The following is a 14,619-nucleotide window of genomic DNA, read 5'->3' as shown; positions in this document are numbered from 1 at the left end:
TAAAAGTGGGATCCATTAAGGAGACACCATATGAATGTGGTTGATGTGGTATTGACTGCTGTGGTTGTGGTTGTTGTTCTTCTTGTGGCAATTAAGGCCTTTCACCTCTTGCTTCCCTTTGTGGTTGCTTCTATCATAAATGCTTTTGGTTTCAAGATCTTTTCAAATGACTTAAAGCCGTGTCATAAATTTGTTCCTCTACTAGAATAATGACATTTTTTATTCATTTTTTATCTTATTTTCTATCATCACGTTTTCTTGAAAAGAAATTAAAAAAAAATAGTTGAAAGCATGTTTAAATATACATATATGCATCTTAAATTCTGCATTTGTTTCTATCCTCTCATTAATTTGATTTTTAGGACTCCATAACCTAAGCTTTAATTCCGAATTTATCGCCACCATCTCAGGTTAAATCAATACTACAACTTTAAAAAAGCTAAGGCCACTAAAATCCTTAGTCAGCCTATTTATAGTACAATTCCAATGGAAGTTTTCTCGATAATAATAATAATAATAATAATAATAATAATAGTCTAGTATAAGGCAAATATCAAGAATAACTTATAAATAAATTAATAGAAATAAAAAGATGTCTTAAGGTAATGTTAAAAATTTAGTAGAGTTTTTCATATACTTAGGACTTATCCTCTTACAAAAAACACAATTGTATTGCTCAAGCTACACAGAAATATCCTCAAGCTTAGAACACTCGTCACAGTGCCCTTCTGGCTAGCTCATTTCAATTCACCTTCACCCATCAATCCCAACCCAAGTGCCTAAACTCTTTTATGTCAAAAAAATATTCATTAACAGCCATTTAATTGTAGTTAATATTTTCTGTTGTCCTTAACATTGTAATTTTAATAACTTTTCAAAATTTTTATACATCGAAATATATAATAAAATATAAAATTCAGTATATTACAATTAACAACCAAAGGAATTCTTGGCCTGCTTGTATTTTTTTTTGTCAGCAGGAAATTGAGGAAGCGATGATTCAAATAAAAATATGCCAAATAATAATTTGCTTTTTAGCTACTGGCTATCCTCAGGATTTTATTAATAAACTTAGCCTCTGAATCGCCAAGTAATTAAATTAAGTTAAACATAAGCAATCTGCATATTTATAGATTTGAAAATTCTTTTGTGGAGAAATTGGGTGGTCCAGAGTACACAAATTTTCCTTATTGTCCATTATTGCTTAGATTTGTTGACCTTCACAGATTCCGAAGATATTTTTCCATTATGTCTCTATCGTGAATTATGATATTGCATTGCGAAAAAGGGTAGCAAGGATGTTGACAAAAATTGACTGATCATGATTCACTAGCAACTATTGAGACGACAGTTGATATGTAATTAATAAATTTAATTTAATACTATTAAAATTATTTTTAAAATAATATAATTTTAAGTTTAAATTTTAAATTATTTAATTCATTTATTAAATTTTCTGTTAATTAATATTTATTAAATTATTGTTAAATTTTTTATTTTAATAAAATTAATTAATTAATTTTTATATTTTAAAAATATTATTATTTAATTTCTTTATTTTAATAAAATTAATTAGTTAATTTTTATATTTTCAAAAAATAATATTTGAAAAAAAGTATTTCTTGATAAAAATGAAAATTTAAATTTTTTTTAATTATTAAAGTATTTTCATTCAATTCCCCTAAGTATTATTTTTATATTTTATCTATAGTTTTTTTAGATCGTTACCTTGATTGCATGTAATTTAGAGGATTTGATTTAGAAATTAATTTCTATTAAAAATTAAAAAAAAAAAGAGAGAGAGAAGGGCGTTTAGAGGTGAAGAAATATGACGAAGGATACACAGGAGGTAAGAGAGAAATAAGATAAAAGAGTCATGCTAATTTAGATATAAAAAAATAACAAAATAGACCAAAAGGTTAATTTAACAAAATTATGAACTACCTAATAAGTTTTTTGAAATAAATGGATTAATTAATTATTTTTATTAAAATAAAAAATTAAATAATTATTTGACTAGTATTGAAATCATTTAACTAATAAAAAATTTAATGGAGGATTTAAATAACTTAATTAAAATAAAATATATAATAAAGATTAAATAGTTAATTTCACTAAAATCTATAGACTAAATAATAATTTTCTTTTTCATAAATGGTATCTTGCGGCTAAGTCTATCAATAAAAAAATTCCACTCCGCCATTGCTAAGCTTCTGGCATAATGCTCGTTGGTGATGCTTTAGAATTCTTGCTGAACTTGCATGGAGTTTCAAAATAGTTGAATAATATTTTGACAAAGAGATGTATCATCAATGTGACAAGGATGGTGTTGAATAGAGACTTGAGCCGAAGGAAGTATGCCCACGGATTCGTTAGTCGTCATTAAATGCTCTGGAAAAATCTTTATATATATTTTTGGACAAGGATGGTGTGGAAAAATGGCATATGGGGCACTGGAAAGACTTGAAAAGTCTTCGATTCTCTTTGTATCCTTCGCGACGGAAACCTGTGATAAATTACGATTTTTGACGAAGTCCTAATACGGGACAGAATATTGGGAACATTGGCTGTCATTGGAATGGAGAAATGGACCTCCCAGCCAAATGCTATACTGCTCCACTCTTGCCCATCAACATCAAGCTGAGTGGACTCCGAATTATTTGGCAGTTATGGAAGACTTGTAGAAGCCTCCCGTCAACGCACGTCTCCCACATAATTCTTTGCTTTCAACCTCCAAACTAGTGAATTGCCAAGCTTCGACATCACATTTCTCACTGATATGTAACTTTCGGGTTACTATATGGGTTTTTCTTTTTCTTTCTATTTTTTTTTTCTAATTACACTAAAAATTAAATCTTTTATATTAATTATGATATAATCCAAATTAAATTTAATTTGAGAGAGTTTACATAGCTTACGTGAAATTTCATATGTGCTATATTTTAATATTAACCTATAAGATTCATTTTCCATGTAATAATTAAAAAAAAAAAAAAAACCTACCCATTCGCTCTCCTCCCTCCCTTTTCAGTAACCTTTTTAAAAGAGAACCTTCATCTTTTGATGAGACTTGCCATGGTCAAAATATTATTCAACTATTTTGAAACTCCATGCAAGTTCAGCAAGAATTCTAAAGCATCACCAACAAGCATTATGCCAGAAGCTTAGCAATGGCGGAGTTGAATTTATTTGTTGATAGACTTAGCCGCGAGATACCATTTATGAAAAAGGAAATTATTATTTAGTCTATAGATTTTAGTGAAATTAACTATTTAATCTTTATTGTGTATTTTATTTTTATTAAGTTATTTAAATCCTCTATTAAATTTTTTATTAGTTAAATGATTTCAATACTAGTCAAATAATTATTTAATCTCTTATTTTAATAAAAATAATTAATTAATCCATTTATTTCAAAAAACCTATTAGGTAGTCCATAATTTTGTTCAATTAATCTTTTGGTCTATTTTATTATTTGTTTATATCTAAATTAGCATGACTCTCTTATCTTATTTCTCTTTTACCTTCTGTGTATCGCTCATCATATTTCTTCCTCTCTAAACGCCAATCTCTCTCTCTCTTTCTTTTTTTTTTAATTTTTTAATAGAAATTAATTTCTAAATCAAATCCTCTAAATTACATGCAATCAAGGTAACAATCTAAAAAAATTATAGATAAAATATAAAAATAATACTTAGGGGAATTGAATGAAAATACTTCAATAATTAAAAAAAAAATTTATTTTTATTTTTATCAAGAAATACTTTTTTTCAAATATTATTTTTTGAAAGTATAGAAATTAACTAATTAATTTTATTAAAATAAAGAGATTAAATAATAATATTTTTAAAATATTAAATTTAATTAATTAATTTTATTAAAATAAAAAATTTAATAATAATTTAATAAATATTAATTAACAGAAAATTTAATAAATAAATTAAATAATTTAAAATTTAAACTTAAAATTATATTATTTTAAAAATAATTTTAATAGTATTAAATTAAATTTATTAATTACATATCAACTTGTCGTCTCAATAGTTACTAGTGAATCATGATCAGGTCAATTTTTGTCAACATCCCTTGCTACCCTTTTCGCAATGCAATATCGTAATTCACGATAGAGACATAATGAAAAAATATCGTCAGAAATCTTTGAAGGTCAACAAATCTAAGCAATAATGGACAATAAGGAAAATTTGTGTACTCTGGACCACCCAATTTCTCCACAAAAGAATTTTCAAATCTACAAATATGCAGATTGCTTATGTTTAACTTGATTTAATTACTTGGCAGATTCAGAGGCTAAGTTTATTAATAATTATAATTAGTTTATATGTTTTATGTTCCTTGAAGCTTACGTCCCTTTGTTGAGTTGTTTATTTGGTTTTCAATTTTAAAAATAATTTTAATAGTATTAAATTAAATTTATTAATTACATATCAACTTGTCGTCTCAATAGTTACTAGTGAATCATGATCAGGTCAATTTTTGTCAACATCCCTTGCTACCCTTTTCGCAATGCAATATCATCCCTTGCTACCCTTTTCGCAATGCAATATCGTAATTCACGATAGAGACATAATGAAAAAATATCGTCAGGAATCTTTGAAGGTCAACAAATCTAAGCAATAATGGACAATAAGGAAAATTTGTGTACTCTGGACCACCCAATTTCTCCACAAAAGAATTTTCAAATCTACAAATATGCAGATTGCTTATGTTTAACTTGATTTAATTACTTGGCAGATTCAGAGGCTAAGTTTATTAATAATTATAATTAGTTTATATGTTTTATGTTCCTTGAAGCTTACGTCCCTTTGTTGAGTTGTTTATTTGGTTTTCAATTTTAAAAATAATTTTAATAGTATTAAATTAAATTTATTAATTACATATCAACTTGTCGTCTCAATAGTTACTAGTGAATCATGATTAGGTCAATTTTTGTCAACATCCCTTGCTACCCTTTTCGCAATGCAATATCGTAATTCACGATAGAGACATAATGAAAAAATATCGTCAGGAATCTTTGAAGGTCAACAAATCTAAGCAATAATGGACAATAAGGAAAATTTGTGTACTCTGGACCACCCAATTTCTCCACAAAAGAATTTTCAAATCTACAAATATGCAGATTGCTTATGTTTAACTTGATTTAATTACTTGGCAGATTCAGAGGCTAAGTTTATTAATAATTATAATTAGTTTATATGTTTTATGTTCCTTGAAGCTTACGTCCCTTTGTTGAGTTGTTTATTTGGTTTTCAATTTTAAAAATAATTTTAATAGTATTAAATTAAATTTATTAATTACATATCAACTTGTCGTCTCAATAGTTACTAGTGAATCATGATCAGGTCAATTTTTGTCAACATCCCTTGCTACCCTTTTCGCAATGCAATATCGTAATTCACGATAGAGACATAATAAAAAAATATAGTCAGGAATCTTTGAAGGTCAACAAATCTAAGCAATAATGGACAATAAGGAAAATTTGTGTACTCTGGACCACCCAATTTCTTCACAAAAGAATTTTCAAATCTACAAATATGCAGATTGCTTATGTTTAACTTGATTTAATTACTTGGCAGATTCAGAGGCTAAGTTTATTAATAATTATAATTAGTTTATATGTTTTATGTTCATTGAAGCTTACGTCCCTTTGTTGAGTTGTTTATTTGGTTTTCAATTACAGCGTTAAGAATATTATATTGAATTAACAAATAATTATCAAATATTTTACATTTAATCTATTATATTATATTAAATTAATAAATAATTATCACATACTTTAATTATTATACACTCATACATAGTATACAATTATAATACATCACACATTTTTTTTAATAGAAGTGAGTAAAAATTGATTATAATAAAAAAATTGAATTAAATTATTTTAGTTTAGTTTTTTAATTTGATTTTTCAATTAAATAGGTTTAATTCGGTTAATATTTTTTAAAAAGTTTGATTTTCTATTCAGTTATTTTCAAAGAAAAAAAAAATTGAACGGATCAATTTGTCAAATTTATAACTAATTTTTGTTGATTTTATCAATTTTACAATGCATAATTTATGAAATTTAGTAAGCCCAAAGAATAAGAATATAAAAAATCAAAGTTTTCAAAAAAAAAAAAAAAGAATATAAATAATCAAACTAAACTTTCACTTCAACTGGGTTCAATTCCTACTTCGGTTGGATTCGATTAATACAATTTATTAGTCTGGGGCATTGCTTTCTTGATCTTTTCCAGCATCGCTAAGGCTTCTCTCATGGATAAACGATCTCTCGCCGAAGAAGCTGCACATGACAAACCAACTCTTATAGCAGCAGCTACCAACTCTCGGCTTTTGTCTAGCGAATAAATAGTACTGCCACTACTTGTATTGCTATTTCCGCTGGAGCCATCATTAGAATAACCAATGTCTGTTCTTTGCAATGAATTGTCCCAATTGTTCTTGAAAAGCCTTGGATCGGCAATCTCCATGACATGATTCTCATTTACTGCCGTCGCAAAATTATTCAAGCTTAAACCTTCTTTGAACATTTCGTTAGTGGGCTTCTTTGCTATAAACATCTCGAGTAGCAGGATCCCAAAACTGTAGACATCCCCGGAGGTTGAAGGTTTGCCACCCAGACCGTACTCTAAAACAAATTAATTAACAGATACGAGTTAATACATATGTTATATAATCATGATTAGTGATTTAACTTATGGAAGAGTGACTCGTCATTGTACCTGGAGCTATGTAACCAATTGAGCCCTTGAGTCCTATTGTGCTACTGTCATTCCCTGATGGATTTTGAGGAAGCAACCTTGCCAATCCAAAATCACCAACATGAGCCACCATATCATCGTCTAATAGCACATTTCCAGGTTTCAGATCACAATGAACTACTGGCGGATCACAGTCATGGTGCAAGTAATCAATGGCAGAAGCCACATCTACTGCAATATTCAGTCTTTGCGATAACGTTAGGTATAAACCAGATTCTTCATCATCTTCTTGATACAACCACTTATCTAAGTTACCATGGGACATGAACTCCATAACCAAAGCTTTGAATTCTTCTCCATTATGGTCAATGCTAGAGCAAGAAGTGATAACCTTCACAAGGTTCCTGTGCCTTACACTCCTCAGTGCTTCACATTCTGCTGCAAAACTCCGTGCAGCTTTACTTTGTTGTAAGTCCAGGACTTTTACAGCAACGATGGTTTCTCAGTGCAGGATCCATCTTCAACATTTCTGATGACGCCTTTGTAAACGGAACCAAATCCACCCTTCCCTATCAAATTTTCCATTGAAAAGTTGTCTGTCGCTAGCCGGATATCAGAGTAAGATATCTTTGGAGGCAACCCCTTTGAAGGAGAGGACAACCTTCCTTTGCCTCTCTTCGTCTTTTGCTTTTTCCAGTATATAACTTTGCATGCAAAGCACAAAAACATAATCATTAAGCAAGCGACAATAGCAACAGGAAGTATGACCTTCAACAGAAGATGCCTGGTTCTTCTCTTCGCAATGCATTGAGGGAGTCCCAATTTTTCTGCTGTTGTTTGATTATCATGGCAAAGCCTGTCGTTTCCTTTGAGATTATCCTGGCTGATGTTCATGAAGACACCGGTCATTGGAACTGCACCTTCCAAATGATTGAAGGACAGGTTAAGCTGGACTAAATACTGAAGTTGTCCTAGCTCTTCAGGGATTGTACCAGTGAGTCTATTTGAAGAGAGATCCAAGGCCTTGAGATATGCTAATTGTCCGATTGTGCTTGGGATGGAACCTGTGAAATTGTTTCCAGCCATGAAGAGACGTTGCAAGCTTGAACAGCTACCAATTGTTGAGGCAATGTTTCCTGACAACTGGTTGTCAGAAACATCCATGAATTGCATATGTATCAAGTTACCAACTTCTGCAGGTAAAGGACCGGATAAAGCATTTTGTCGCAAATTCAACCTGACTAATGTGGAAAGCCCATAAATCTCCTTTGGTATGCTTGCATTGAGCATATTCGCAGCTAGATCTAGTGTATTCAATTGCTGGCAAGATCTGATGCTAGTGGGTATTCTACCAAAAAACTGGTTTCCTCCTATCCTTAGAGAAGCGAGTTGCGTAAAATTGCCAAATATATCCGGAATTTCTCCTGAGAACATATTGTCGTATGCTGCAAAATTCTGTATTTTCTTAAGCCTACCTATGGTTTCTGGTATATCACCAACAAAAGAATTTTTCTATCGATAGGGACACGAGTTCTTGAAACCTTTCGATACCTTGAGGAAGCTTCCAGTCAATAAATTATCAGAAAAACAAAACTGTTGCAGATGGGTCGACAGATTTGCTACGGAACTTGGAAGTTGACCAGCCAACTGGTTGGAAAAGATCAAGAGATACTGCAGCCGAGTACAGTTTTTGAGAGAATCAATTAGCTGGAAATTAAGCTTTGTAGTAGAATGAAAAAAATTATTCCCAATAATTAAACGAAGAAGATCTTTCATCCCTCCAAACAGGGGAATTGGCCCATGAAAACCATTGGAAGAGAGATCCAGAAATTGAATACGTGAGGCATTGGATAAGGAACTGGGCAATATTCCTTCAAGCCTGTTTCGTGCCAAGTAAAGCATCCTGAGATTTGGAAGAGCAGAACCCATATCACTCGGTAGCTTTCCTGTAAGGTTGTTGTGTGTTAGAGACAAGAAGACCATAGAAGAAATATTCCAAATAGAATATGGAATCTCTCCACTAAGCTGATTCTCGGATACATGAAACTCACGAATGTTACGAAGACGACCCAGCTCACTAGGAATTTCACCAAGAAGCTGATTTCTTGAGATGGAAAGGTTCGTGAGAGAAGTTAGATTTCCAAATGTTGCCGGGATAGCACCAGTGAGGTTATTGATAGACAAGTGGAGAACTTCAAGTCTTTGCAGATAACCTAGTTGAGAAGGAATGTTACCAGTGAGTTGGTTCTCATTTAAACGGATCGTCTTAAGGTTATGACACTGAGAAAGAAGAACAGGGATGGTGCCATTGATGGAATTCATTTCAAGGAAAACATATTGAAGGTGGGAGAGACGACCAAGCTCAGATGGAATCTGGCCATAAAATGAATTATTGGCAAGGTCAAGCATAAAGAGGGAACTAAGGTTTGAGAGATGAGAGGGTATGGGACCAGAAAGGCCGAGGCCAGAAAGGCTAAGTGACCGGACTCGAGCTCCTTTGATGGAGCAAGTGACACCGTACCATGTACAGTGAGAAATATTTTGATGAGTCCATCCGCCAAGAAAGGTTTGAGGGTCAGAAACTGAGGCCTTGAAAGACAGAAGGGCTGCTCTGTCGGTGCTGGCACTGAGGCCTTCCGCCATGCTCACGAAGCAACATAGATAAATTTGGAAGATAGAGAGCAGAAAGAAACGAAGATGCTCCATAGCAAAACAGACACTTAAAGTTTGGAAGCAACCACGATGAGAGCAGGTGCTTAGTGATTAGTGACTTCTTTTCATTTTATAGTCAACAAAATTGACCAGTTGTAGTTTGATAATTTCTCGTCGTTTAGTGGTGCTAAAAGTCCCACTTGGAGTCCTAACCAAAACAAATGAAAAAAAAAAAAATCGTTCCTTTATTATTATTTTTTATTTATTTGGCTTTTACTATGACTCAAAGTCGTATCCTTCATTGATGGCAAGTGCGGGGAACTCACTTCAAATGACTTTATGGTTCCCTTTGGAGTCTTCATCTTCCACATTGCTACTTTGTCAAATTTCTTGGCTTTAAGTATATTTTCTTCAATTTATTTTTTTTCCTCGTCTGATGTTTAGTAACCAAAAATATCTGGTGAATGAACTAAAATGACACCTCTGTAAAACATTCTTGCTTATTTCAAAATAGGACTACTTAGTACTTTTGTTTTCATTTCATGAGAAAAATCATTTGTTAAATGGGAGAAGGCTCGATCATAAGAGAGAGGAGCGTGTGAAATGACTAAAATACTCTCAGTACTCTTAAAGTAGACCGACTTCTAAAATATTCTCAGTAGCCCTTAAAACAGACCGACTTCTAAAATACTCTCAGCAGCCTTTAAAGCAAACCAACTTTCTCTTCCTCCTTTAGTCGATGCTGAATGCCATTTTTCTTCCTTCTTTGTTTCTTCACCTATCCTTCTTCCTCCCATCTTCGTTTCGTCACTCGTTTCCTTCGCAATGTTTCTGTTGTGCATCGCGAAAGTATGTAAACTGCAAAGAAATAAAGCAAACACACAAAACACTAATATTTACATAGTTCACCATCTCAATATAGGGCTGCATCCATGGGCATGCCATCTTTCCCTATCAATAATAAATAAATCATCATTACAATCTCATAGCTATACTACCCATCAACCCAATTACACCCAAAAGAATCAATACTATATCAAACTGCTCATAGTAAATATATTAGTTAGTCCATCTCAGTCTCCTCTAGACATAACCCGATATATTTATTATTATAACACTACACCACAAAAGGGTGTCTTCAACTATATGGGCAAGAGCCCTCTCACCAATGGACAAGAATCTCTTCATCTTGAATTCTATGTCCTTTCTCCACCTTAGACCGAAACATCTCTTCACTGCAATGGGCAAAAGCCTCTCATCAAAGGGCAGAACCAAATCCACAGCAATTGGCAATGCCTCTCTCTACAATGGGCGACAACTTCACTCCATGAGCTGAAAGTCACTCTCTTCAATGGGCAAAAGCCAAATAACCTTTTCTATCATTCTACTATTTATAGTATTAATTCCTTCAATTCTTATATGATTAGGAGTCTCACTCAATTTAGGAATAACACTAAAATAAGAGTTCTACTGAGGAATATTTCTCATACTCAAATTAGGAAAAGATCTCTCTCCAAATCCCATTAGGATTTTGAGTCATAATTCTAACAGTTTCATTCAAGTAGCAATGGCAATGTGGTTGGAAGGGATGCAAGATTCATGGTTGTAAATTACAGATGTGGAGTAAGAAATTCCCAATCTGTAAAAAATCCTAACCGTCCATACTACTATTGCATAGACAACGTTTGTGGACCATTTTAGGGATGGTATGTTGCACTGCCATCATAGATTCAAGTGGACAGAGTCAAAACTCTTCAACAAGGAAGATTGTCAAGTATTTGTAGGTGAATGTGCTCAGGAAAAAGGTTACATATGAAGCTGGAAAATGTGCTGAAGGAAGAGTTATGAAGCTGAAAGAAGATCACAAGTTAATAGAGAGAAGGATTTGCTCCTAGGATTCTGCAAGACAAGTGTGTTGTTTATTTTCATAGTATTGTTAGTTTTTACTGTATTGAAAAGCAAGTATAGAATGAGTAGATTTGGTGAAAAATGAGCCATGATTTTGTGGGATTGTTACGGGTGCATCGTGCATGCTCTATTTTTTTTTTTCCAGAATGTATGCACTATGTTTTGGGTTTGAGAACGATGCTTTGTTTTTAAATCATAATGATTGGGACAAAATAGTATATATTTATTAAAATATAGATACTAAATAGTTATATTTTTGAAAATGTAAAAGACTAAATAGCAATATTACTAAAATTTGAGGGATTTATGATACATGCATTTTGCATAGTCATTTAGGTTAGATTTCATGGCAATTTCATTCACTTGTTTGTCACTTTTAGCTAATTTTATTAGTTATTTAGATAGTTTTTCATAATTGTCAATTTTTGGGTTAATTTGTAATTTTGCTTTGTTTTGTAAGTAAAATAGTATTTTTGAGGAACTGAAAAGAAATTATGCCAATGAGAAATGATTCCTATAGCCAAAGATATAAAAAATAAAGCTTGAAAGTTGAAGAATGCAAAATGGCAGAAATGTGCATAACCTGCTGCACAAGTTGTGCAGTTCTACATAGGAAGAAGAAGCAAATTCCCAAACCTACCGAAATCTGCATGACTTATGCAAGTTCACGCCTTGCTTATGCAGCTTCCCGGAAAAATGCATAACTTATGCATTCTCGCACTCTGCTTATGCAGCTTCACAGAGGAGACAATCATCTTGGCCGAAATTTGCATAAGCTACTACATAACTTATGCAGATCCATTCCTTGCTTATACAGCTTCACGGAGAGAGCTCTTAAACCTGCCGAAAACTGCATAAGAGCCTGCATAACTTATGCAGTCCACTTATGCAGTTTCATAGAAGACTCCAAAGCTTTAAAAAAACTGCACAACCAACTGCATAGCTTATGCAACATCATGGGAAGTACATGGAACCACCAATTTTTCATGGAACCTGCATAAAAAACTTGCACAACTTGTGTAACTTTTCATAATGAGCTGGCGGAAGATTCCCTCACGTGAACTTCACCTCAAACACACCATTTTAGGGCTATTGTCAGAAAGATATAAATATGTCCTTATCTCATTTCAGAAAGGAGAAAAAAAGGAAGGAAAGTGCAGCAGCAGAGGAAGAGTCAGAAAAACAAAGCATAGGCATCACTTCTCCATTTCTGAACTAGATTTGGAGCTTTCTTCTTTTCTTCCCTATTTTCTACCTTTCTTGTATTGGGATTCTTAGTTCTTAGCATAGATTTAAGTTTTATTTTCATATTTACTCATAATTTCGTGTAATATTATGGATAGTGAGTAGTTTTTTATTAGATTCTGGAGTTAGGATGTAATATTTGAGATATTTTGTGGATTTTGATTGGGTAATCCATATTTTGTGATTTTAATGAAGTTTCATCCATTTCTTGTGTGCTCAATGACATGCTTAGTGTAGGATCCCATTAAGTATTGTTTTTAATCCATGGTTGAAGCACCAAAATGAGAAAACCTTATGATAGATAATCAAGAAATTGGACTTAATTAACTTAGATCTAGAAATAGACTAGGGATTAAGAGGATTTACAGATTAATTAAGGAACTTAATGGGTCTTAACTCTACGAAAGTAGGATTAGATTGATTGAGGCACTCTTTGTCTCACTCGAAAGAGTATTCAAAAGATTTAAGAATTAATCTCCTTAAAACCCATAATTTCCATAAGATTGGATAACCAATTTAAAAATCCTAAAATAGCTTGAATATGAACTCCCAAACTCCGGAATCGCCCCTTTTATCATTGTTAATTTCTAATCAAATTTAATTGCTTACCATTTTAAATCTTGCCATGTTTCAATTTGCTTATTTTAATTTACTGCAAATTTAGTTGAATCTTCACATTGTTAATTAGATTAATAATTTTGCTTATATAGATTTCACACTTCAATAACTATCAATCTATTGCTTGAATTTCAAAAATAATTCAAATTAATCAATTTTTATATCAAAAATTCAATCATTAACATAACTCTTCGTGGGAACGATATCTTTTCTATATTACTTGTACGACCCATGCACTTGCGGTTAGGCCACATCAAGTTTTGGCGCCGTTGCCTGGGAGTTATTTGTTTAAGATTGAATTCTTTATTATTTTAGTTGTTTATAGTTTTTATCTTTGTTATCTTTTCATTTTGTGTTTGTTTTTTCTTTTTAGGTACTGTTAATCTTTTATGAGAAGAGCTAGAAGCACAAGTGACACATCCTTATTGTTTAATCTTGAAATTGAGAAATTTTGTAGAGCCAACAAGAAAGAAACCAGAAAAAAGAAAGAAGCCTTGAGAGCAAATGAAATTGAAGCAAAAATGGCTGATGAAAGAATTAGAATTGATAGTGGTAATGCTGAAAATGATCGAAATAATGAAAATGCAGCCCAAGGTGAAGAGGTTGTAAATGTTATTGTGCCTTGGAGAAATATGATGGATCATGCATTCTCTCATTTTGATGATTTGAGAGAGCGTATAGCAAGACCAAGAATTGATACAAATAGCTACAAAATAGATTTTGAGGTACTTCAAATGATTCAAAATTCCCAATTTGGGGGACTTCCTTCAAAAAATCCACACACACATCTTAAGAAGTTTGCTATGATTTGTGATATGCAAAAACAACCTAGAGTATCTGATGATGCAACAAGATTGAAGTTATTCCCATTCTCTTTGAAGGATAGAGCATTGGATTGGCTTGATTCTTTACCTCACAACTCTATTACAAATTGGGAGCAACTTACTGATGCATTTCTTGCACAATATTTTCTACCTGAAGAAACTCAAGAATTGAGGAATCAAATGACAGCTTTCAGACCAAGAGAAAATGAAAATCTCTATGAATCATGGATGAGATGGAAGGAATTAGAGAGACAATGTCCACATCATGCCATTCCAAAATGAATAATAAACCAGAATTTTTACACCAATGTTACTCCTGTAATTAGAGGGATTATTGATGCTCAAACAGGAGGAGAATTTATTATGAAGCAAGAAGATGAAGCTTATGAACTGTTAGAGAAAATTGCAAAGAATACTCATCTTTGGAATAGTCCAAGAGGACCAGCTCCAACTCAAAAGAGGCAAGCTGCTGGAATGTGTGACCTTGATCCATTCAACATTATTAATGCAAAGTTTGATGCACTTACAAATATTTTGGCAAAGAAGATGAAAGATTTAAGTATGTTGGTTAGTTCATCGTCATCATCTGGAAGTTCACAACAAGTTGCTTATGCAAAAGGAACTACCAGCTATGGAGTAGATATGGAGAG

General features: G+C 32.2%; 2 protein-coding genes and 1 non-coding gene across 3 annotated transcripts; all 3 read right to left on the bottom strand.

Moving 5' to 3' along the window:
• Nucleotides 1-6,209: 6,209 nt before the first annotated feature.
• Nucleotides 6,210-8,156, bottom strand: LOC131177280 (probable LRR receptor-like serine/threonine-protein kinase At3g47570). Its single transcript, XM_058142247.1, has 3 exons — nucleotides 7,210-8,156; nucleotides 6,744-7,093; nucleotides 6,210-6,649 (listed from the first exon to the last, which is right to left on the bottom strand). Exons 1-3 carry the CDS (start codon nucleotides 8,154-8,156, stop codon nucleotides 6,210-6,212), a joined length of 1,737 nt encoding a protein of 578 aa, XP_057998230.1.
• A 78-nt stretch (nucleotides 8,157-8,234) lies between these two features.
• Nucleotides 8,235-9,365, bottom strand: LOC131177279 (putative receptor-like protein kinase At3g47110). The gene has a single exon (XM_058142246.1). It carries the CDS (start codon nucleotides 9,363-9,365, stop codon nucleotides 8,235-8,237), a length of 1,131 nt encoding a protein of 376 aa, XP_057998229.1.
• Nucleotides 9,366-14,134: 4,769 nt separating this feature from the next.
• On the bottom strand, nucleotides 14,135-14,241 carry LOC131177285 (small nucleolar RNA R71). Its single transcript, XR_009146864.1, has one exon. It is a non-coding gene; the product is annotated as a small nucleolar RNA R71 (small nucleolar RNA).
• Between the last annotated feature and the right edge of the window lie 378 nt (nucleotides 14,242-14,619).

The sequence above is a fragment of the Hevea brasiliensis genome, unplaced genomic scaffold (assembly GCF_030052815.1).
Source record: "Hevea brasiliensis isolate MT/VB/25A 57/8 unplaced genomic scaffold, ASM3005281v1 Scaf392, whole genome shotgun sequence".
In the NCBI taxonomy this organism is placed as follows: Eukaryota; Viridiplantae; Streptophyta; class Magnoliopsida; order Malpighiales; family Euphorbiaceae; genus Hevea; species Hevea brasiliensis.
The sequence above is the reverse complement of the archived record's forward strand: the minus strand, read 5'-3'. Positions and strand labels throughout refer to the sequence as shown.

Bases quoted from the DNA above. Each gene is read 5' to 3' on its own strand.
- LOC131177280 (XM_058142247.1), bottom strand. From the start codon at position 8,156: ATGTTCTCAGGAGAAATTCCGGATATATTTGGCAATTTTACGCAACTC. The intron at 7,094-7,209 runs GTAAAAGTCCTG...TTCTTGCTCTAG, and splicing joins ACTGAGAAACCATCGTTGCT to CATTGACCATAATGGAGAAG. The intron at 6,650-6,743 runs GTACAATGACGA...AATTTGTTTTAG, and splicing joins AATTGGTTACATAGCTCCAG to AGTACGGTCTGGGTGGCAAA.
- LOC131177279 (XM_058142246.1), bottom strand. From the start codon at position 9,365: ATGGCGGAAGGCCTCAGTGCCAGCACCGACAGAGCAGCCCTTCTGTCT.